The 22,155-nt window shown below is 36.8% G+C and overlaps 1 protein-coding gene across 4 annotated transcripts in view; it reads left to right on the top strand.

Moving 5' to 3' along the window:
* LOC114046191 (rho guanine nucleotide exchange factor 7) overlaps positions 1 to 22,155 on the top strand; it is a 317,431-nt gene that overhangs the window by 228,995 nt on the left and 66,281 nt on the right. For all 4 annotated transcript variants that reach the window (XM_027866432.1, XM_027866431.1, XM_027866434.1 and 1 more), the window contains one exon: positions 5,274 to 5,396. In XM_027866432.1, coding sequence (XP_027722233.1) covers positions 5,274 to 5,396 — 123 coding nt within the window. The remainder of the gene's footprint in view (positions 1 to 5,273; positions 5,397 to 22,155) is intronic.

The following is a 22,155-nucleotide window of genomic DNA, read 5'->3' on the forward strand; positions in this document are numbered from 1 at the left end:
CTAGGAAAGGCTTCTGTAAGAGACTGTGTGTTGAGCTGAGTCTTGAAGGAAGGGAGGGAGGTCTGGAAGTAGAGATGAGAAGGGAAAGCATTCTAGGCGTGGGGGGAGCCAGTGTAAAGGCATGGATCCTTGAAATGATGTGTCACGGTGAGGAATAACTCAAAGGCCATTGTTGCTAGATCATAGAGTACGTTGAAGAGAGGTAATGGCTGAGAAGACTGGATAGGTAAGAATAGACCAGGTTGCGTAAAGTTCCAAACTCCAAACAGAAGAATTTGTATTTGATCTTAGAGGTTCTAGGGAGCTACTGAAGTTAATTGAATAAGAAGATGGTAAGATCAGACCTGTACTTTAAGAAGATCAATCCGACAGCTGAGTGGAAGATGTATTAGAGACTTGAGGCATGAAGACCAATCAGAAGATTATTATGGTAGTAGTCCAGGTGTGAGATGATGAGGACTTGCACTAGGACACTGGAGAGTTAGAAGAGAGAAGTTGGAAGAGAGAAGCGGGTATATGTTTTGAAGGTAGAAATGATAAAACCTGGGAACATATTGGGTGTGTATGATGATTATAAATGATGAAATGATGATTACAGTGAAATTGGGAGCCCGAAGGATGGGGAGGATAGTGATACCATTGACAGTAGAGAGGACTGGAAGAAAGGGGAGAGGTTTTGGGGAAAGATAGTAAGTTCTGTTTTAGACATGTTAAAATGCCTCTGGGATTTTAGTTTTAAGTTTAAGATTTCTAAGTGACATTTGGTGATGTGGGTCTGTAGCTCAAATGGAGAACTAGGGCTTACTGATGTAGCATTTACTTACAAAAAGATGATAATTGAGTCCATGGGAACTGTTGAGATCACCGGGTGAAAGATTATAGAAGAAAAATGGGTGTTTAGGACAGATTTTAAGGAAAGAGGGTTTGATATAAATGAAGACTCAACAGAGGATACACGAGTATCAGACTGGAAAGTGTTGAACCAAGAGAAAGTCCAGAGAAGGAGGAAATGATCAGCAGTGTCAAATGCTAATGGAGAGGTCAAGAGGGATGAATATTGAAGGGGAGGAACATTAGATTTGACAGTTTAGAGGTCATTGATAACTTTAGTGAGTATTTGAATGATGAGGTCAAAACCAAAATTGCAGAGAATTTTGAAGAGTGAGAGGAGAGGAATTGGAGTCACTAGTATGAACAACTTTCTTAAGGAATTTAGTTTTGAAGAAGAGGAGAGCTATAGTGTAACTAGCAGATATAGTACGATCCAATGAATTTTTTAATGGATGGGGAAGACATGAACATATTTATAGGAAGAAGGGAGAGATTGAAGATAAGAGTGGGAATGAGAGTTGGGGCAATCTGGAAATGACATAGAATAGGAACAAAGGAACATGTAGAGATGGCCTGGGCAAGGAAAGGACCATTTCTTTATCAAATGTGATGGGGAAAGATGTGAGATAGTGGAGTAAAATCAGCATTTTTGTTGAGCTTTCCCAAACACACCCCTCTCTCACAACTTAAAAAAGGGCATCAAACTGAACTCTGAATGAGAAAAGCAACAAAAAGAGTGAATCATTTTTCTAGCCTGGAGCAGCTTAGAAAGACAGAAAGAGAAGTCTGCAGATACTGAGGTTGGTGTTGACTGGGAGAATGGTGCTGCAGCAGAAGCTGTACCAGCTATGTGCTACAGTAGTAGCAGTTACAGGGAAAAATGCCCAGGGACTATAAGGGGAATGAACACTTGGTCAGAAAGAGATTCTAGAGGACCCCCATACTAACACTGGGTGCAGGAGAGGGTATCATTTAACAGCCTGTTGCCTATTACCCAGTACTAGATCTCAGTTCCAGGAGTGGTCACGGTCACAGAGAACCTACCTGAGTAAGGACCAGAGTACAGACCAGGAGGGCAGATTGCAAATCTGGAATATACTGTTTTGAAAGCACTGATAACTTATAGGCCTCTCACTGATCTGTGAAAGCAAAAAGAAGTTCATAAAAGACAGAAACTAAGGCCTGACCTCCTCCATTTCCCCCCATCCTCAGAGGTGAGCAGAGCCTAACACTAATATAAATCCAAAGTCAAAATATAGGCTAGAAAATGTACCTGATCATAAGAAATTGCTATTGTGACGGGAAGCTCAAGACACAAACTCAGAAAAAGACAGTGATAAAAACATCTAAATGTGCAAAATATCAAAGGAAAATGTAGATTGGACACAAATTCAACAAAAATTTTTAATAGCGTTCAAAACTTTTTCTTCAGTTGGAAATTTGTCTAAAGAGAGATTGACTTCAACCTGAGGTAAATGACAAATGGCTTCAGCATTGATTGATGATGATCTGTTGAGAACACTAAAGTGTTTAGCCCATCTCTCCAGGATCATGTCTTTGTCACTAATCAGTATGGCTCCTTCAGCTCTTAGTAGTTGAGATACACCAGCATGGTGTGCCCTCATCAGAGAAGGTGCTGTGCTGTATGAGCAAGGCAGAATTGCAGTAGCTCAAAAAGAATGTGAGATGTACCAATTTAGAGAATCTGCCCCAGATGTTCACATGAACTATTTATGCCCAACCTGTGGTAGAGCATCCTGAGCTCATATTGATGTGATCAGCCATATCGGTTGAGCACACTATAAATTGACTCTTAACATAGCAGTGTCATTTTGGTCGTCTTCAAGAACAAAGGACAACAACAAGTGAACCAACCAACCAGCCAACCATATTACCAACAAACCCAGAAGGAAGAAATAGAGAAATTCCATTTAAAATAACTGCAAACAGTATAAAATACTTGGGAGTCTTCTTGCCAGGACACATGCAGGAATTATATGAACACAATTACGAAATGCTCAACAAATAAAGACATATCTAAATAATAGGAGAAATATCAATTGCTTATGCAATATAATAAAATATAATGCAATATATGCAATATATTAAATATATAAATATAATGCAATATAATAAAAATCGTGATACTACCTAAATTAGTTTACTTATGTAGTACCATGCCAATTAAACTACCAAAGAACTAACTTAGAGAACTAGAAAAAACAAAACAAAACAAAATTCATATGGAAGAACAAAAGGTTAAGATTATTAAGGTAATCAAGGAAAAAAAAATGAAGTGAGGAAGCCTAGCAGTACTGGATCTCAAACTGTACTACCAAGTAGTAATCATCAAAACAGTTTGGTACTAGATAATAAATAAGAGTGGTGGATCAATGGAATAGATTAGGTACACAACATACAGAAGTAAATTAGCATAGTAACCTGGTGTTTGATAAGCCTAAAGATCTCAGCTATTGGGGCAAAAACTCACTATTGACAAAAAATATTGGGAGCACTAGAAAGTAATTTGGCAGAAACTGGGCATAAAACAACATCTTACACTATACACCAAGATGAGTTCAAAATGAGTACATGATTTAGACCTGAAGGGTGATATCTTATACTCAGGGGAGCACAGAAGAAATTACTTATTGAATGTATAGATAGGGAGAGGGTCATGACCAAACAATATATAGAGAGGTCCACAGGAGGTAAAATGGATAATTTTGATTGCATAAAATTAAAATGTTTTTGCACAAGCAAAACCAATGTAGCCATGTTTAGAAGGAAAGCAGGAAAATGGAAATTTTTTCTAGTAAGTTTTTCTGATAAAGTTAACATTTCTCAAATATATAGAGAACAAAACCAAATTTGTAAAACAGGAGCAATTCTCCTATTGTTAAATGGTCAAAAGATACAAACAAGCAGTTTTTAGAAGAGAAAACTCAAACAATTAATAGACTTTTGAAAAAATGCTCTAAATCACTAATAACTAGAGAAATACACTGTTAAACACTTCATGCCAATCAGATTCACTTAAGATGACAGAAAAGGAAACCAACATGCTGGAGGGGATGTGGGAAAATAGGTACACTAATGCACTGTTGGTGGAGTTGTGGACTAGTCCATTCCTGAGAACAATTGGGAACTATACTCTTTGACTTAGTAATACTGCTACTAGGTCTATACCCCAAAGAGATAAAAGAAAAAGGCAAAGGAACCATATGTACAAATATATTTAAAGCACCTCTTTTTGTGGTGGTAAAGATTGAAAAATGAAGGGATTGCCCACCAATTGGGGAATGGCTGAACATGTTGTGGTATATGATTGTGATGGAATACTATTGTGCTGTAAGAAATGATGGAGAAAATGGTTTCAGAAAAACCTGGGAAGATATACATGAACTGATGGCCAAGTCAAGTGAACAGAACCTGGAGAACAATGTACACAGTAACAGCAGTATTGTAAGGGATAATCAGCTGTGAAAGACTTAGTTACTCTGATCAGTGTAATGATCCACCACAACTTCAAAGGATTCATGATGTAAAATGCTTATCTACCTGTGGAGAGAGAACTGATGAGCTCAGAATTTAGATTGAAGCATATTTTTCCCTTTATTTTTCTTTGTAAACCCCCCCCCCCACCAACATGGCAAATTTGGAAGTATGATTTGCATGACTTTATACACACACACACACACCCACACACACACACAGTAGGTATCATATTTCTTGCCTTCCTAATGGGTAGGGGAAGAAGTTGGCAGGAGAGAGAGATTTTGGAACTGAAAATAAAAATAAATTAGGTAACACATATCAACTGAAAATGAGTGATAGAGGATGTGATGGCACAAGATGTCTGAGTGCTGAGAGATAGGGAAAACAGGAGATGTAAGAAGAGAAGGAGAGAGTTTGACAGTGGCTTCATTGTTTTGGCAAAGAATGAAGTGACACCTTTACCTGAGAAGTCTGGAGGAGGGAATATATGGGTGGCTTGAGGAGAGATGAGATTTAGAACAATCACTATGGGTTAGTGAATTTCTGAGAAAAAACAGATAAATAAGTAACTTTATAAATAAGCAACTATTTAATATCACATTCTAAAGTAAGGCTTTGTGGTAGTTATTTTGTTTAGTATTTACAAGTCTTCTAGCTTCATAACTCTTTTTTTCCCTCCACATGGTTGAGATTACTGGTAGTTTAACTACTGGATGAATAGGAAATTACTTATTACTTTGTTTAATCAGTAGTTTTGTGAGCATAATTATTCTTCTATATTTAAGCAGAAATCAAATTTTGTGGTGCATCTTTTTTTTTATAATGATAAGTTAGATCAGATGAGAGCTTCTTGCCTAAATGTTGTATTTTTACTGTTAAGCACCTTCTCTTTTGATTTTGAAACTTATGATTATTTTATTTTATTTCATGTTGTTTATCTCTAGGTTGCCTGAAGCTCAGCAGAGAGTTGGAGGCTGCTTTCTAAATCTGATGCCACAAATGAAAACTTTGTACCTTGCATACTGTGCCAATCACCCCTCAGCAGTAAATGTTCTCACAGAACACAGGTATGTAGTTTTCTGAGTTCAAGGCAATTAAGAACCCTTGGCTCTCTGGCCCTATCCCTTCTGCCCAAAAACACAAAAAGTAAATGTTATCTTTGAATGTTGCTCCTTGGGGTGCCTTGAAATGGCACACTTGGATATAAAGCTAGTAATAAGTTGTCTGGGAAGGTAGTTGAATTTGGTTAATTTAGGAGTGGGAATGTGGTAGAGTGGATAAAATTATCTTTAAAAAAAGCTCATGCACATCCCTTGAATTGTCTTTTGCAAAGCTGTCTCATTTTATGTAATATTTACATTCTCCAAAAATTTTTGGTATATTAAATTTTAGCTAATCAAATCTTATTTTTGTATTGACATAAATAATCTCTGAAATGATAATTTGTTTTCATTTCCCTTTAGTTTTCTTTTTCTAGTTACTCTAGCATTCTCAGGTCATAGCTTCTCAAATAAATGCACTAGGAGGAATTTCTTATTCTTTAAAGGAATCTTCAAAAAACTGAAATAAAAACCGTTAACTGCCCAGGGTGATCAACATCCGTAGATGGTTTTATTTGTGAATTTGGATTTTTTTTTTTAAACCAAGTTCAGGTCATTGTACATAGTGGTTGTATATAGTACAGCTCTTTAATACCATAGGTCTAAGGTGGTATTTTATGTCTTTGCCCATATTAACATTATGGTGGGGTTTTATTGTAACTATCTTTGGTAAGGAAGCAAGGTGCTTAAATTATGCTCTGTGGTCTGAAATATACACAGTTCTTTTGGTATCTTTTTCAAGACCCTGTGATAAAACAAACAATGCATTTTATAAGGACCTGTATTATAGAGCACTATGCTAGGTGTCTAGAAGTTACAAAGTTTCAATAATGCATAATTCCTGCCCTGAAAGAGATTGTAGTAAGTATGTGGATATGACACCAAAACAAAGTACTTTTGAGATGTCTGAGGGGGAAAGCTGTTTTTATATTGCAAAATGGGGATAGAGGCATTTTGTTTAAGAATATTCTGTCTAGGGGCAGCTAGGTGGCACAGTGGATAGAGCACCAGCCTTGGAGTCAAGAGGACCTGAGTTCAAATTCGGCCTCAGACCAAACACTTGACACTTACTAGCTATGTGACCCTGGGCAAGTCACTTAACCCCAACTGCCTGAAAAAAAAAGAATAATCTGTCCTTAAAAATAGCTACAACTAATCCCTTTCTATGATCCTCATCCTTAAGGAACTAGAACAACTTCTGCCAACACTATCTGAAAGAGTTCTTTCCCTCACCCCTCAGGACCTATAAGTATCAGAAAGCCCTTCCTACTCATCATATCTGACTCTTTCTACCAAGCTTCTAAATGAACAAGTGGAAATATTCAACTCAAGAGTAATTGTCCCCTTACAACCCTTCACTTAGTACCATAATCCCTTGAAGAGCTAACCTAGGTTTAGGACGTCTCTCCACCCTTGAATGTAGTAGACTTGTGTCACTGGATCATTGAGTGAATGAAGGAAAAAGCATTTACTAAGCACTTACTGTGTGCCACACACTGTACTAAATGTTGGGGATACAAATAGAAGAAGATAGTCCCTATTCTCAAGATGCTCACAATTCAATTAGGGCAGATAATACTTGTGGGAGAGTCCAGCTGTAGGGCAGATGGAAAGGCCTGAAGGCCCGAAAGGTTCAGTTACAAGGCCAGGAGTCCTTATGACGTTTGGTGGTATCTACTGGAGTGGTGAAGCAGCCCAGTGTTGTTGGGAAGGGTAAGTGGATCAAAGAGTTAGCGTATAGAGGTGGCTCTGGATTCTCTCTGACAGGTCTGCGGATCGTAATTCAGTGTCTAGCCTGGACAGGAAAAGGGAAAGAAAGAATGGCTGGGGAAGATTACTGTGGGCTTTTAGTTGAGGGTGTTGGGATAAATGAACCTCTAGAAAATGTGTACCAAACACCCCCAGTCAGAATTTGGAAGGCCATTTTCTCTTAGAAACAATGCTATGTGGTGGTTAGGTTCGATGATAATACCAGTATTGTGATTCAGCTGAATTTTGGGTAAATTGGCTTTTATGTGCTCTCCTGGCACCCATAACCACCATGAATAATGTTATTTGTATGAGAAAATGCATTGTTTTATCTTTCTGCTCCATTAGAGTTTGAGGAGATTGAGGTGCTAGAGAGACATTCATTTGCTGGAAAACAGCAATTGGACATGTAGTGCAAGAATTTAGGAGAGACTGGGATTGCATATATAGATTTGGGAGACATCTGCATAGAGATGACAATCAAAGTCATGGAATTAGATGAGATCACCAAGGGAAATCATGTAAGGAAGAGAAGGACAGTATTAGGGATATTTGGGGTATACCTTTGGGATAGACCACTCATGTCAATAACAATGTCATTATTTTCCTATGGAAACTGTTATAAGTAACATCATCACCAGCAGCTAAAATAGTAACAATAATATCTTACATTTGCATAACCCAGTTTATAAAATGCTTTCATGTATTATTTTGATGCTTCAAAAAATCTGTGATTTCACTGCTGTGGACATACTGCCTGTGAAAGTTGTAGTTCATCTGAGATCTTCACAGATAGTTAAAATAAGTTGTTGTTTTAAGTATGTTTTATTGATACGTTTTGTCATTTCTTGTTGTACAATAATTTTCTATTACACTCGTATAAATATCCCGTTACACTCATATACCACAGTATTTCCCAAGTGGATGCCCACTTGATTTCCAGTTCTTTATTTCCACAAAGAGTGTTGCTTATCAGTATTTTGGTTTCGTGAGTTGTTGTGGGCAAAACATTCATTATTTAGGGGCCAATCTTTTGGTGTTGTACCTTTTTAAATTAGGCTAGGTTCCTTCTTGGAAGACTAGTCCATCATCAGACTTGAACTCAAAGCCTTTGGAGTGTGTTAGGAGCTACCACAGCTTATCTTGCTTTGGGATAGCTTTGGAAAATCCAGTCACATCCCCATCACACATCACAGGGCATTTCAGGAGGATTTTAACAAAGACTTTATACATTTTAACAACAACAAGGACCTGTAATTTCTAGGTGGAAATTCTTTGATTGTGGCAGTTTGCAACCTATATATAGCTTAGGGTCTTAGAGACTCTATGACCATAAGCTCAGAGAAGTTGTGACTTCCCCACATTGACACAGCTTATAAATATCGAGGTTCGCCTGGGCTGTGCTGTTCTGATTGGTGAGTCAGGGAGCAGAGACTCCGGTAGCCCACTATGTTGTGCCAACCCCAGGCTTCCAGCCGTCCACTCAGATGATGATTTTAGTGCCATTGATCTTGCTTCCGCAAGCATCTATCTTGTCTCACACCTCCTCCATCACCCAGGCTGTAATCAAATAAGTGCTGCTTCTGGAAGGGTATGCCAGATTGCCGATAGGGGCCCCCACTCAGCATTTCTGGGTCACCGCTCCCCTGTAGCTCTTCAAGCACAAAGACTGTCTCACTTTTTTATTTGTATCCCCATTGCTTAGCATAGTGTTTGGCACATATATGCATCATTGCATGCATGTTATTCATTCAGAAGTAGAATTTGAATACAAGTCTTCCTCTTTCCATTTTGGCATGTGGCCTCTTTCCCCACATCTTATCTAATTGTAAATGACATTTGGTTTCTAGAGTACTATTTGTAATATATAGTACAGCAGAACTATTGCTTAGCTGCATTATAAATGTAGCTCATATGGTGAGCTACTCTTGCTCCTTGTTTGAATTTTTGCAACTGATAAGAGGTGGGAACCTGGGCTGACAGGAAATAGTGTCTGAAAGCCACAGAGAGCAGTGCATGGGGTATGCTGGTAGCCCCTCAGTGGTTTCTGGACACCCCTTTCTGTGGACAAACTAGTATTTCATATGCATCCAAACCATAGTGAAATGTATCCAGCTAGAAGCTGTGATGAGTTGAGCTATCTACAAGGATCACCTTGTCTGTTCTAGACACATGCAAAGAAATGAAGTACTTTTGTAAATTTTTAGGAGCTTCCTTTGAGGGGAGGGGTGGTGTAAAAATAAGCAGGGTCCTAGAATTGTATCTCACAGCCTCTAAATGACATAAAATAGAATTTTATGCACTCTTCTTATAACCTTACTTTCATTTTTTATCAACATTTCTATGGCAAAGTGCATTCTTAGCTCCAAACTTATAACTTGGAGATAAACTTTTGGAACGTGATCCATTAGGTACTGACTGCACATTATTATTTGACTTTATAGGGTTACTTGGGAGCAAGAACTAGATTTTTACCCCACCTCTAATTTCAGATATCATGAGGCTTTCACCTACTTAGATTCTAGTTCATTGTTTTGAAAATTTTACTGAGTTGTGATAGATGGAGGGTTGAAATGAGATTTAGGGTTTTTAATTTTTGGTTCTCACTTCATTTTGTGACTTGGGGCAAATTACTCAACCCTCTTTGTCTCTTAGTAAGTTTTATGGCCTTCCCTTGGAAAGATACTGTATTGATTAATTAATTGGTGCCTATGAATTGAAACCTTTGAGGTTTTTTTTTTCCCTGATGAAGGCCTGCTGTGAAACATGAGGGAATTTTTATTGTTAGTATTTATTACATTGCTCCAAAGCAACTTATGATCTCACTTCTCAGCAATCTTGTCTCTGTCATATATTGGACAGAATGTTGCCATTTCTTGCCATTCACACTGAGCCTCAAAGCTTTTGTCTTATTCCTGGTGCTTTGAGTGGTCTTTTAAGTGAATGATGATGACCTTAGTATGCTTGCTTCTCATATCTGCTTGTTGAGTTACTGCTTGGATTTGAAGATATTATTTCATTGAGTTTATATATTGACTTGATTTACTGAATTTGGTAGCAAAGTATTTTAATTCTTTCTTACTATAGATTATGCATTTATGGAATGACCTATATCATCTCCAAATGGAAGAGGGGAAAACATTTACTTCTGCTGGGTGAAAATTTCTAGCATTGTATGTTTTGATGATAACTACAATATGTTTTCACACAGATGCAAAACAAATATTCGTAAAGCACAGATTAGATCATGACATTCCCTTTCTCAAGAAACTTCTGTGGCTCTCTGTTTCCTTTATTCAGTCAATCCTCTTACATTTATTAAGCGTCTTCTATGGGCTAGGCACTGTGATAAGCTCTGAGATACAAAGAAAGGGAAATATTCTATCCCTGCTGTCAAGGAGTTCACAGTCTAAGGAGGAGACAAAATACAAACAATTTATATATATACAGAAAATACACATACAGATAAATTGAGGCTAATCTCAGAAGGAAGGCACTAAGACTGAGAAAGACTAGAAGAGACTTCTTTCAGAAGATGGGATTTTAGCAAAGACGTGAAGGAAGCTATGAAAACTAGGAATCAGACATGAGGAGGGAGAAGATTCTGAGTGTGGGAGCTGGAGAGAGGTGCAGCAAGTGAAAGTGCTTGAAGTCAAGAGGTGAAACATCTTGTTTGTAGAACAGCCAAGAGCCCAGTGTCACTAAATTGCAGAGTACCTAAAGAGGAGTAAGGTGTAAGTAAATTGGAAAGGTAGGAAAGGGCCAGGTGATGAGGGGCTTTGAAAGTCAAATAGAGAATTTTATATTTGATCCTGAAGGTAAACAGGAAGCCACTAGAGTTTATTGAATTGGTGGGTGAGTGGGAGGTGATATGATTAGAGCTACATTTTAGGAAGATCAGTTTGGTAGTAGAGTGGGCAGAGAGACTTGAGACAGGGAGACTGACTCTCATGTTGCTGTAGTAGTCCAGGCATGAGGTAATGAGGACCTGCAGCGTGACAGTGATCAAAGGCGAGGAGGGGATGTGTACTAAAGATGTTATGAAGGTAGAAATGAAGAGACTTGGCCCCTGCTGGGATATGGAGGGATGAGAGTGTTTGGAGATGACAACAAAGTTGTGAGCCTAGGAAACTGGGAGGATGAACCCTTGGCAGTGCCAGAGAAATTAGGTGGAGGAGAAGGTTTTGGAAACAAGACAGAAGTGTTAAATTTAAAGTGTTTAGGGGGACATCCAGTTCAAGATGTCTATAAGGCAGTTAGAAATTTGAAATTGGGGGTTGGGAGAGAGGTTAGGTCTGAATAGGTAGATCTGAGAATTATCTGCATAGAGATGGTAATGATAATTGAATCTGTGGGATTTGATATCACTGAGCAAAGTAGTATAGAAGGGAAAAAGGACTCAGGATAGAGCCTTGATGGATGCCCATTATTTTTAGCGGGCTTGGTGTCGATGAAGATCTCACAAAAGAAACAGAAGGAATGTTTCAATAGCCAGGAGGAAAAGTAGGAGAACTTAGACAATTTAGAGAGAAGAGTGTGTCAAAAGGGAGAGGGTGATAGTGTCAGAGGCTGTAGGGAGGCCAAAAAGGATAAGGACTGAGAAAAAACTTAGGAAGTGGTTTGTAAGAGCCACTGGGGTGGGTGGGAGAGTGAATCAATTAGGGAGGCATAATGGGTTTGCCTTCCCACAGTAAGGGTTTAATTGAGATTATGTAACATAAATTTGTAGTGAACCCTGTCAGCAAAGTTTGGTGATTTTCTGCAGCTTCATTCATCAGCATGTAAGCGTGAAAGCAGCTAGTGGTGGGAGTTATCGAAGGCTAGGGTTTTCGCAGAGCAAAGATCTTTGATAGCATAAAGGGGCAAGGGACTTGAGAGAAGAGGATAACGTACAATTGAACTGGTTTACCTGAGGTCCAGATGGGAAGAACTGAGGGGTGGAGATGTTGGAGGTCAAGGTGAGAATAAAGAACAGGGTCCTTTAGTCTAAAATACAAATTCCTCAGACTGGTATTTAAATTATCCCAATCCCCGGTACATGGTGGGAGCTCAGTAAATGCTTAGTAATTGATTCTATATTATGGGTCTCACCTATCTTCCCAAGTTTATTTAAAACATTCTACCTTCCAGGAAAACTTGCTTACTAGCTGTTGCTGAAACTAGGTGGTGCAGTGGATAGAGCACTGGGCCAGGAGGCAGGAAGACCTGAATTCAAATCCAGCATCAGATACTCTGTGTGACCTTTATCTCTATTTGCCTCAGTTTCCTTTCTGTGAAATGGGAATAATAATAGTACCTACCTTTAAGAGTTATTGTAAAGAAGTTAGCACATTGCTTGCTGCAGACTAAGCATTATATAAATGTTATCATTATTTTACTTATCATTATTCCATTTCCTATTGTTTTGCCTTTGAAAATGTTCCTTAAGCCTAAGAGGAAGTTCCTCCATCACTTCTTAAAATTATTAATGCTTTCTCCCTCCTCATATTATTTTTTTTACTTGAGTCCATTCATGTATTCCACTTTCTCAACCCTCCTGCCCCCAGGAAAATGTAAGTTACTTGAGGGCTGAGACAATTTTTAATTTTTGCTTTTGCCTTCCCTGTCTCCTACACTCCTCTCAGAGGCTAACGCAGTGGCTTACCGCTTGGTTGGTGCTTAAAAATGTTTTGGAGTTAATTGGATTGATTCCCATAAATATCTTGGAGTTGCTTGTGGCTTTTCTCTGATAATGATTTGGTTGTATTGCAAATCTTTGAATGCCACCAAACCATCTAGGGGAGCATAATTATAAGGCCTCTAAATTATTGATTTACATTTCATAGAAAGAGCTTTAACCTGGGGAAGCTGGCGACAACATACTTTACCCAAAATAAAAGATTCAATTCTTGGTTTTGAGGCTTTTGTTAGTTGTTGTATAAATAATAAAAATCCTTTAATAACTAATTCCAGGTGCATTTGAAACAGTAATTTAATACTGTTTGATTCAAATACACACAATTAACATTATTGCTTAGAGGTTTATACTATATTCACCTTTGTCAATTTGACATTTTTGTAACTTTGATCATTTTCATGTCATGTTAGATTGTAAAAATTAGACACTAGTATAATATTAGTAGTTATATTGACAGCTGTGCAATATAGGTTTAATTTCATAATGTAAGAAGTTTGTGCAGGATAAATTTCTATAGACCTTATGCAGTGGTTTAACTGCTATCAATTAATAGCTCAATAAGGATTTATTTAACACTTAGTATGTCTAGCATTATGCTATTATGGGTGATTTAAAAATACGTGGAATAGTCTTTGCCCACAGGCTTATAGCAAGGGGTGAGATGAAATTAGAGAATAGCAATGGAAAAGGGGCTGGCTCTTGGCATCAAAAGATCTGGATTGTTATCCTGTCTCTCCAACTCTGCCAAAATGAAACAAGGTTGTGATCTTCTTGAGGCTGAAAGACTTTCTCTTTATTCTGTTTGTTTGTTTTACCATAATTCCTTGATCAAAGTAGGTCTTAATAAATGTTTATTAAGGGGAAAGAGACTTAAAGGTCACCTACCAGGGCTTTACAGAGAAAGCAAGGATTTTAAGGGTGACTGTGGCTGTTCATTGCATCTATGGTGGTGAAATATAATCCATTAACCATATTTTTTAAAATATCCTTTGAATGTATGAGTTGAGAGTGTTTTTGGTCCAGACCAGGCAGACTAGGGGGTCCTACCTAGACTTATCTCTAGGGCAAGGAGAGGATGAAGGAGATAACTCAGTGGAAATCTGTGTTGTAGAAACCACGGGATCTGCTTTGATTGAAGGCCAAAGAACTACAGAGAGATGATATGGTTGTGTGGGAAGATCCCTGGACTTGAAGTCAGAGGAAAAGAAATCAAACCTGAACTCTGTTATTTACCTGACAAACCACTTCCCCTTTCTGAGCCTCAGTTTCCTCATCTATAACATGAAGAGGTTGGACTAGATCATGGGGCTCTGAGATCCTTTCCAACTTGTAATTCCTGATCCTGTATACCTTATGTAACACCTTCTCTGCTCATTTCCGTTTTCCTCCCTCTGTTGGAGCTCAGGAGCATTGTTTCTTCATTCTTCATATGACTTGTTTCTCAAGACCTTCACCATCTCGATAATTCTCTTTATATATATTCTACTTTATCCGCTAGCATGTAAGCTATTTGAGGGCAAGCACTGTTTTATTTTTCAATACCTAGCACAGTGCCTAGCACACAGTAGACACTTAATAAATACTGGTTCAATTGAATTATTAATGTCCCTCCTAAAATATGTTGCTGAGAACTGGATGTTCTAATCTAAACATCACCTGACAAGTGTAGAGTTTAGTAAGGTAATCACTTCCTAGGTTTTGGTTACTGTATTTCTAGTTAAATGGCTTCAAGGTTGCATTGGAACATTTTGAATCCCTTGTCACACAAAGGAATCGGCTTGTATACAGTCTATTAAATTCCTAGGTCTTTTTCACATGGCCTGTTTCTATGTTCAGATGTTTCAGAAATAATCATTCAAGTTCTCTAAATATATATTGCACACACCACAAGAAACTTTCAGGGAATTTACAGGAGGGAGGGAGGGAGAGAGAGAGAGAAAGAAAGAGAGAGAGAGAGAGAGAGAGAGAGAGAGAGAGAGAGAGATATGTATATGTGTATATATGTATGTATATACATATATGTATATGTGTATATATGTATGTATATACATATATGCATACTCTACCACCTTGTATTAAACTATATATGTGTATAGTGTTTTAATACAAGATGGTAGAGTGTGCATATGTATATGTAGACATGTACACATATGCATATGTGTATACATACATATATGTATACATGATTTAATACAGGGTGGTACAGTGTGAGTGATGGAGCAAAGACAGATAATGAAACATGTCCTTGGGATAATTTTAAGGAGGAAATGTTTTCAGTTTGGGGGAGAATATTGGTTAAAGAGTATATTGTTGAAGGAATGAGGGAGGATAATGTGACATACTACTAGAAATGCAGTTTGGAACCAGTGAAGTTAGATAACATGTGCAAGTTTACTCAGAGCCAGAATTTTAATCCAGATGTATAATTAAATTTTAAATTGTTTTAAATTAAGTGTTTATTCCATTACTACAAGCTGCCTTCCTAGGTTTCTGTCCTTTTAGCCTTTGATTGTGGGCAGCAGTGAAAAGAGGACCAGTGAAAATTTTATGACATAAATATCACCTTTGTATGCATTTTTATTTAGAATATCTAATATATGTCTGAAGTCCTTGCTTGGAAATTTATCAAATCAAGCCACTGGTTTTTAAACAAATAAATGCATGGAAGATAGCATTTATACATCCTTTGCTTAGTAAGACTGAAATCAGTTTTGATTTTGTCACCTCATGCAGTTATGTAACATAATTATACATTAATAAAATTTAGTATGATGTTTTTTAGAGTTACAGGGCAGTGTAGTAGATAGAGGGCTGGCCTCAAAGCCAGTAAGGCCTACATTGAAGTCCTCAAGGCTAGCCTTGGACATATTCCAGCTGTGTGGCCTTGGGCAAGGCCCTGGACCTGTCAATACTCCTGACAACTTACGACTGTAAGTTGCAGAGAAGGTGCCAACCTGCATTGGTGGAGGGAGTGCCTTGGAGTGCCTTATGTGAGATCCCTTTGTCCGTGAAATCACAGATCCAGTCTCCTTCTCGCTGTTCGTTCTTTTACATGTATTTAAAATGATATTCATTCTCTAATACTGATAATGCAATCAGTTCAGGAGAGTAAGTAATTCCCAAGCTCCCATCGTTGTCCCCTGTGCACTTTCATAGGATCATGACTTTAGAGCAGTATAGGACCTCAGAGGCCATCTAGACTAATTTCTTTATTTTACAGACAAGGAAATTGAAGCACGAGAAGGTTTAATAACTTGTTCAAGGCCACCCGCACACCAGAAGGGAGAATTTGATCACATGTCCTCAGACTATTGAGAACCAGTGCTTTTTCCACTATACTATGTTGTCTCCTCTGTAGAAGTATGGAAAAGCATGAAGGATCAAGGATCATCTAATTTTCGTTTGATTAATGAACAGTCTTTCCAAACTTGTTAACAAGGATTATAAAAGTTCTAGAGCTTGTTGTAGTTCTGAAGGAAATTTTAAGTTTAACTCTGTTTTTAGCCAGCAGTCAAGGATTTCTCTTTAATTAAGAGAGGAAATGTTTTCTCTCTGGCTTTTCTTTCTCTTCTAACAACACTCCATATCTCTGTTTTTCTTGATTCCAACATTTTTGATAGACCTATACAAAATCTTTTCATGTCAAATAAGCATTTGAAGGAAAATTACATACTATCCCTTTTTGGTTTTCTAAATCTTGTGCATATTGCTAACTCAGAATAGTCTGTAAAAGTTGAGTGCTTTTAATGTAATATGATTACTAAGTGAGGCAGAGGTGAAAATTTAAGGCATTCGCTCCTGATTGGTTCTGTTTGTATTCATTTAAGTTATTTTATGTTTTTGTTTGCTTGCAATTTGTATACTCTGATGACATGCCAAAATTTTACTTGGAAAAATGAACCTATGTAAAATGCAAAATGAAACAAATGCTTTTAGAATTTATCTACTTAAACATTTTTAAAGGCAGTTTTCTAAATAGTTACTATGCTGGCGTTCTTCCTATATCTGAAGGTAGAATTTTTAATACTTTGAAAAATTTTTTTTCTTGCTTCAAATTACTGTTATTATTTCCTTAATAGCAAATGAAAAGTATTTGGAAAGACATTTTCAGAAATGGTTCCCAAGTTTTTGCATTGCACCTGTCATGGAGGGACATGCCTATGAAATGATGCTGTCCGGATGTTTTTAAAATATATGAAATGTAATGCCTGAGAAGCACTGATAATAAGGCTTTTTAGGGTCAGGGTCATAAGCAGTTCTCTGCCTGTAGAAATTTTGAGTCCTTTTAGAAGACAGAGGTATCCTTTAACACCTTGGAACTTAAACCCTTTAGTCATATGGTTGGAGGAGTGAACTAATAACAGATAGCAAAGCAGTTTCAAAGCAATTGAAGTCTCTCCATATGAAACAGAAAGAAATAAGTTTGTTCTTCATATAATACTGAAGTGGATTGTCTATTTAAGGTTATTTGTAAAGTTTCACAAGTAAAAAGAAAATTCTAGATTATTGTGTCTCTCCTTGCAGAAGTATTGAACTTTTTAGCAAATTTAAGAGAACTTATAATACTATACAAGTACATTTTCAAAGCAAGACATATAGATCAGGAAATAGGAAAATCCATACATGCTGCCTGTTTCCTCAGAACTTTAAAAGGAAATTGTTAATTTACCCTACCTACTTCTGCCACTACAGTATTTTTTAAAATAATAGTCTGACAGTATTTTACTTTTCATTAAGTTACACTGTGGTAAGCAGAAACATACAGAAGAACGAGTCTTTATTTTTATGAAGTTGGCAATCTTATTCTTTTAAAAGATTTCCTAATCTTTTTAGTAGTAGTGTTATTTTCAGTGCAGTTAGGATTTTAGCAGTGGTCTCTTATTCAAAAAGTTATTAAAATAGAGAAAGAATCAATGCTTTAGACAGTTAAGGTAAAAGCTATATATTGATCTTTCTGGCAAAATTCCTTATTAAAATCTGAGGATGAACTCAAGTCTTTTAGGGCAAAGATATTCTCTAATAACTGTTGGTTGAATTGATTTGCCTTAATGTTTCTTTAGCATTCTGCTGCGATTCATATTATAGGGTCAAAGTGAATACTGGAGACTTGAAATAAAAGATACATCATGTTTTGCCTTTGTTTTTTTTTTTAAAGCATTGATTTCCCTGAAACTTGAGTTGTCTTCCTAGGAATAGCGAAAAGAATTCTGAACCAGGAATCAGGAGTTCTTTGCTCTGCTACTTAATAGCTATATGATGGTTGAGACACGAACTCTCTGAATCTCAGTGACCTCATTTTAAAAAATGAACAAACTGCCTCATATAGTTGTTGGGAGGATCAGATGAGAGAAAGTACTCTATCATATAACTTGTGCTTCAGTTTCTCAGCCTGTAAAATGAGGACAATAATAGCACCTACGGGATTGTTGTAAGGATCAAATAAGATAATGCATGCAAAGTGATTGTTCAAACAAAAAGTACTATGTAAATATTAGCTGTTGCTATTAGCATTCATTAATATAGAAGTCTGAATGATGAAAAATACATGTCTGTTTCAAGCTCTTTGTTTATCAGCAGGAGCAGAAAGTTGGTTAATCTGTATTAAAAATACTTTGCTTGTCTTTTTCGATAGGACTTAGAACGGGAAGGGACCTCAGAGAGAGTTCAGTACAAACCTCCCCCCTTATTTTGCTGATGAGGAAACTGAGGCCAAGATGTTAAGTTATTTGCTCAGTGTCACATCCCTGTAGCAGAGGTGGATTCAAATTGAGGTCCTGTGAATTCGGATTTAGCACTCTTTTCTGTACTGTGAATGGATGGATATATGTGTTGAGATAGTGAAGTAAACAAAAAAGACAAAACTTTTTGAGACACTATTTTGAGTTAGGTAAAATAAACTCAGTGATGATAAAAATGAATTCACTGAGTAGAGAGTAACAGATGAAGAAAAAAACAGCTTGATAATCAGACAGATGTTACAGTTGCCTTATAAACTGTTTAATTTCTTTAGTTCAACTATTTTAGTAATTTGTAACTATTTGAAAGATCTACTCATGTTCAATGTAATTTTTTATCTTTTCTGAGAAGCTGTGTTCCTTTCCATGCCTAGTTTTTAGTAAACTAGTTAGTTTAAAGCAAATCATTCTTTTTTGATGTATTAATTATGGAGTGCCATTGTTTCTGAGGTCAAATAAAAGTCACCATTTTAGTATGTCTCCCACCCTTCTCACCTTCATTGATATATTACATTTTCATCAAGTAGGGTTTTTTTTTTAAATTCACCTATATACTGGGACAGAATAACCTGAAAAAATCATCCAAAAGGCAGTTTCTATATTCTTGAAATTTGTGTTGTAAAATTGTAAATCAATTTATTTGAGTAAATTCAGTATTTGATACAATTGGAATAGAATCCAGTAGTTGAATAGTGTTCAACAGGTATTCTGGATGAGGCTTCCGGTTTCTAAAAAAAAGCAAAGATTTTCTTTCTCTATGCTTCCCCCCTCCCCTGCCCCCAACTGGCATCAAAGAACTTGTATTCAAATGCTACCTCTGAGCCTGATTACCTGTGTGACGTATTGGGGAAGCTAGTTAATCTCCCTGGACCTCAGTTTCCTTATATGCAAAATGAAAGGGGTAGGACTAGATGGTTTTTGAGGTCCATTTCAGCTCTAGAACTCTGATCTTTGTAGATTTTTCACTAATTCTATCAACCACTCTTCTATCAACTAGTCATATCAGTCACCAAATATTTATTAAATGTCTACTATGTGCCAGGCACTGTTTATTATTGAACTGAGTGGAAAAATCGAACCAGTCATTTAAAAAAAATCTCTTCCTGTATCTAAGTATTACCAAATTTGAGATTCTAAAAATAAATTGAGGACTACAGAACTGTTTTAAAATTTTAAAACATTAAAGCACTTTGAAAAGCAAATGAAAATCTTAAAATATTGTTCTTATTTATAATTTGACCAATTATAAAATAATATAAAGAATGTGTCCAATTAGAGGATACTAGAACTTACTTTATATAGTAATTTATAGCTACAAAGTACTTTCATGTGTATTACCTCTTTGAAACTTCGTAACAGCTATGTGTCCTAGGCAGGACGGTATTATTATCCCTGCTTTTACCAGTGGTAAAATAGGGTCAGAGAGGTTGTGACTTACCTAAGGCTACACAGCAAATTACAGAACAGGTTTGGGTATTTTATAGCCTAATAAGAAATACCAATTATATGAAATTTCTACGTAAGAACATTGTCGTGTTTCTAGTAATTAAAAAAAAAAGAATCAAAAGCGCTTATTAAGTACCCAGTATGAGCTAGACATTGTGCTAAGCACAGGGAATAAAGACAAAAGTAAACCTCTCTGTCATTAAGGAGGTTTCAGTCTGTGGTAGGATGAGTGTGTGTATGTTTTATATATGAACTGTCTGCCTTTTTAGGTATAACACAAGTACCTAGGTTCAGTGTTCCTGGCTTTGGACTTGAACACAGGCTTTGAGGCTGTGAATATATTCTGCCATACTGGCTCCTAATCTGCATTGGTGGAGGGACTTTTTGCTCACTAAGTTTCCCTATACAAGTGAAATCTCAGATCTAGAGCAGTAATAGTAACAATAACAACTGTTATTCCTTTGTTACTGTTAGCACATTTTTTCACAATAACACTGTAATGAGAAACTGTGGTATTAGAGCAGGAAGAGACGCAAGTTGGCAGAGTGGATAGAACATAAAACTTGGTCAGAGAAAGACCAGAGTTCAGTTCCTGCTTCAGGCTCTCAATAACTTTGTCAAATACTTCATATTGCTCAGCGTCAATTTCCTTATATGGAAAATGGGGATAATCATAGCATCTACTTCACAGGATTGTTGTGAGGGTAAATTGAAATAATAAAAGTAAAGCATGACATAAATGTTAACTTTTAGTGCTGGAGTATGTATATACACACCCACACAATATATACATATATGTGGAATGTATATGTGTTATATATACAGAATTATACATATGTATGTGTATTGTACATAGACACATGTACTTACACACATATGTTTATAATGCATAGATATATTACATATAATGGAGTGAGGAAAGGCGTTTTTGGTGGGGAAAGTTAACTTAGTTTTTAGAGAAGGGAGAAATTTGTCCTGAAATTAAAATCTTTTGGAACCAGTAACATTTCGAGAAACTCTTAGGGCTTTAAAGGGAATGTTTTTCAAGTGTATGCTGTGTTTATCCCCTGTACCATTACCTTAATAGCTATTTTGATAAATCTGTGAAACTTAAACATAGTATTTACTCAAAATAACTGGAGCATAGAATACAGATAATTTTCTGAGTCAGGAAACTCTTTGTCCCTCCTCCACTTGGTATATCCCAGAGCCTTACAGTGTGCCGGCTGATGTCATTCTTTGAGAAACAGTCCTAAAGTAAGGAGCCATCAAAGCTCAGTCCCAAAGAATTCAGAGCCCTAAAAAGGCAGAAAAGTCACTAGAGGAGCCAAGAACTCCCCCCAGATTTGTCAAGATGCGTTGCCTGTGTGCCCTCCTCAGACCTATAAGCAGTGAGAGCTCACAGTCTGTCTACTACAAACCAAGCCCAGCTTCAGGAGTGTAAGTCTTATATTTATTTGGCTTTTGGAAGTAGTTGGGTATTTACTCCTTTTTAAAATGTAGTTGATTATGAGCTTTTAGATTTACTGGTCTCATATTATAAACATAAAAACTCTATTTACCTAACATTTTTTAAAATGGTGAGACCACTGTGAAAGGTATTATCGCTCTCTAGTGGGGATCAACAATGTAATTCTAAAATGTTGGATTGGGGACTTTGCCTTTGGTAGAGTAGGAGTCAGTGGTTGGCTTAGAAGAAACCTCAACAAAGTTTAAGACTTACTTGAGTTCTCAAGGTCATTTTGGCATGGATATTTTAAAAATTTTTCTAGTACAAACTATCCTAACATTTTCTTAATACTGTAGAACCACCAATTCTATGAACAGCTTAACTAAAATTTATTTGCCCTAAATCCATTTACCTTGATTAAATCAGCTGTGATATATGTTCATGCCAAACAATTGAACAAATTGCAGCTTTAATAATTTATACCATAAAATGATTTAAACCCCCCCCAGCATTTTGTTACTTTTTGCTCAGCTAAATGATGATCTATTTTGTATGCTCCCTTTGTTTCTTTTCTGTGACTCACAGTGTCATTTCAGTAAATACAGAGGAGAGATACACTGTACAGTACTTTCTAGTGCCAGTAGAAATTAAGTGAACAGAAAAGAGCCA

Source organism: Vombatus ursinus, unplaced genomic scaffold, assembly GCF_900497805.2.
Source record: "Vombatus ursinus unplaced genomic scaffold, bare-nosed wombat genome assembly UNPS02014781.1, whole genome shotgun sequence".
In the NCBI taxonomy this organism is placed as follows: domain Eukaryota; kingdom Metazoa; phylum Chordata; class Mammalia; order Diprotodontia; family Vombatidae; genus Vombatus; species Vombatus ursinus.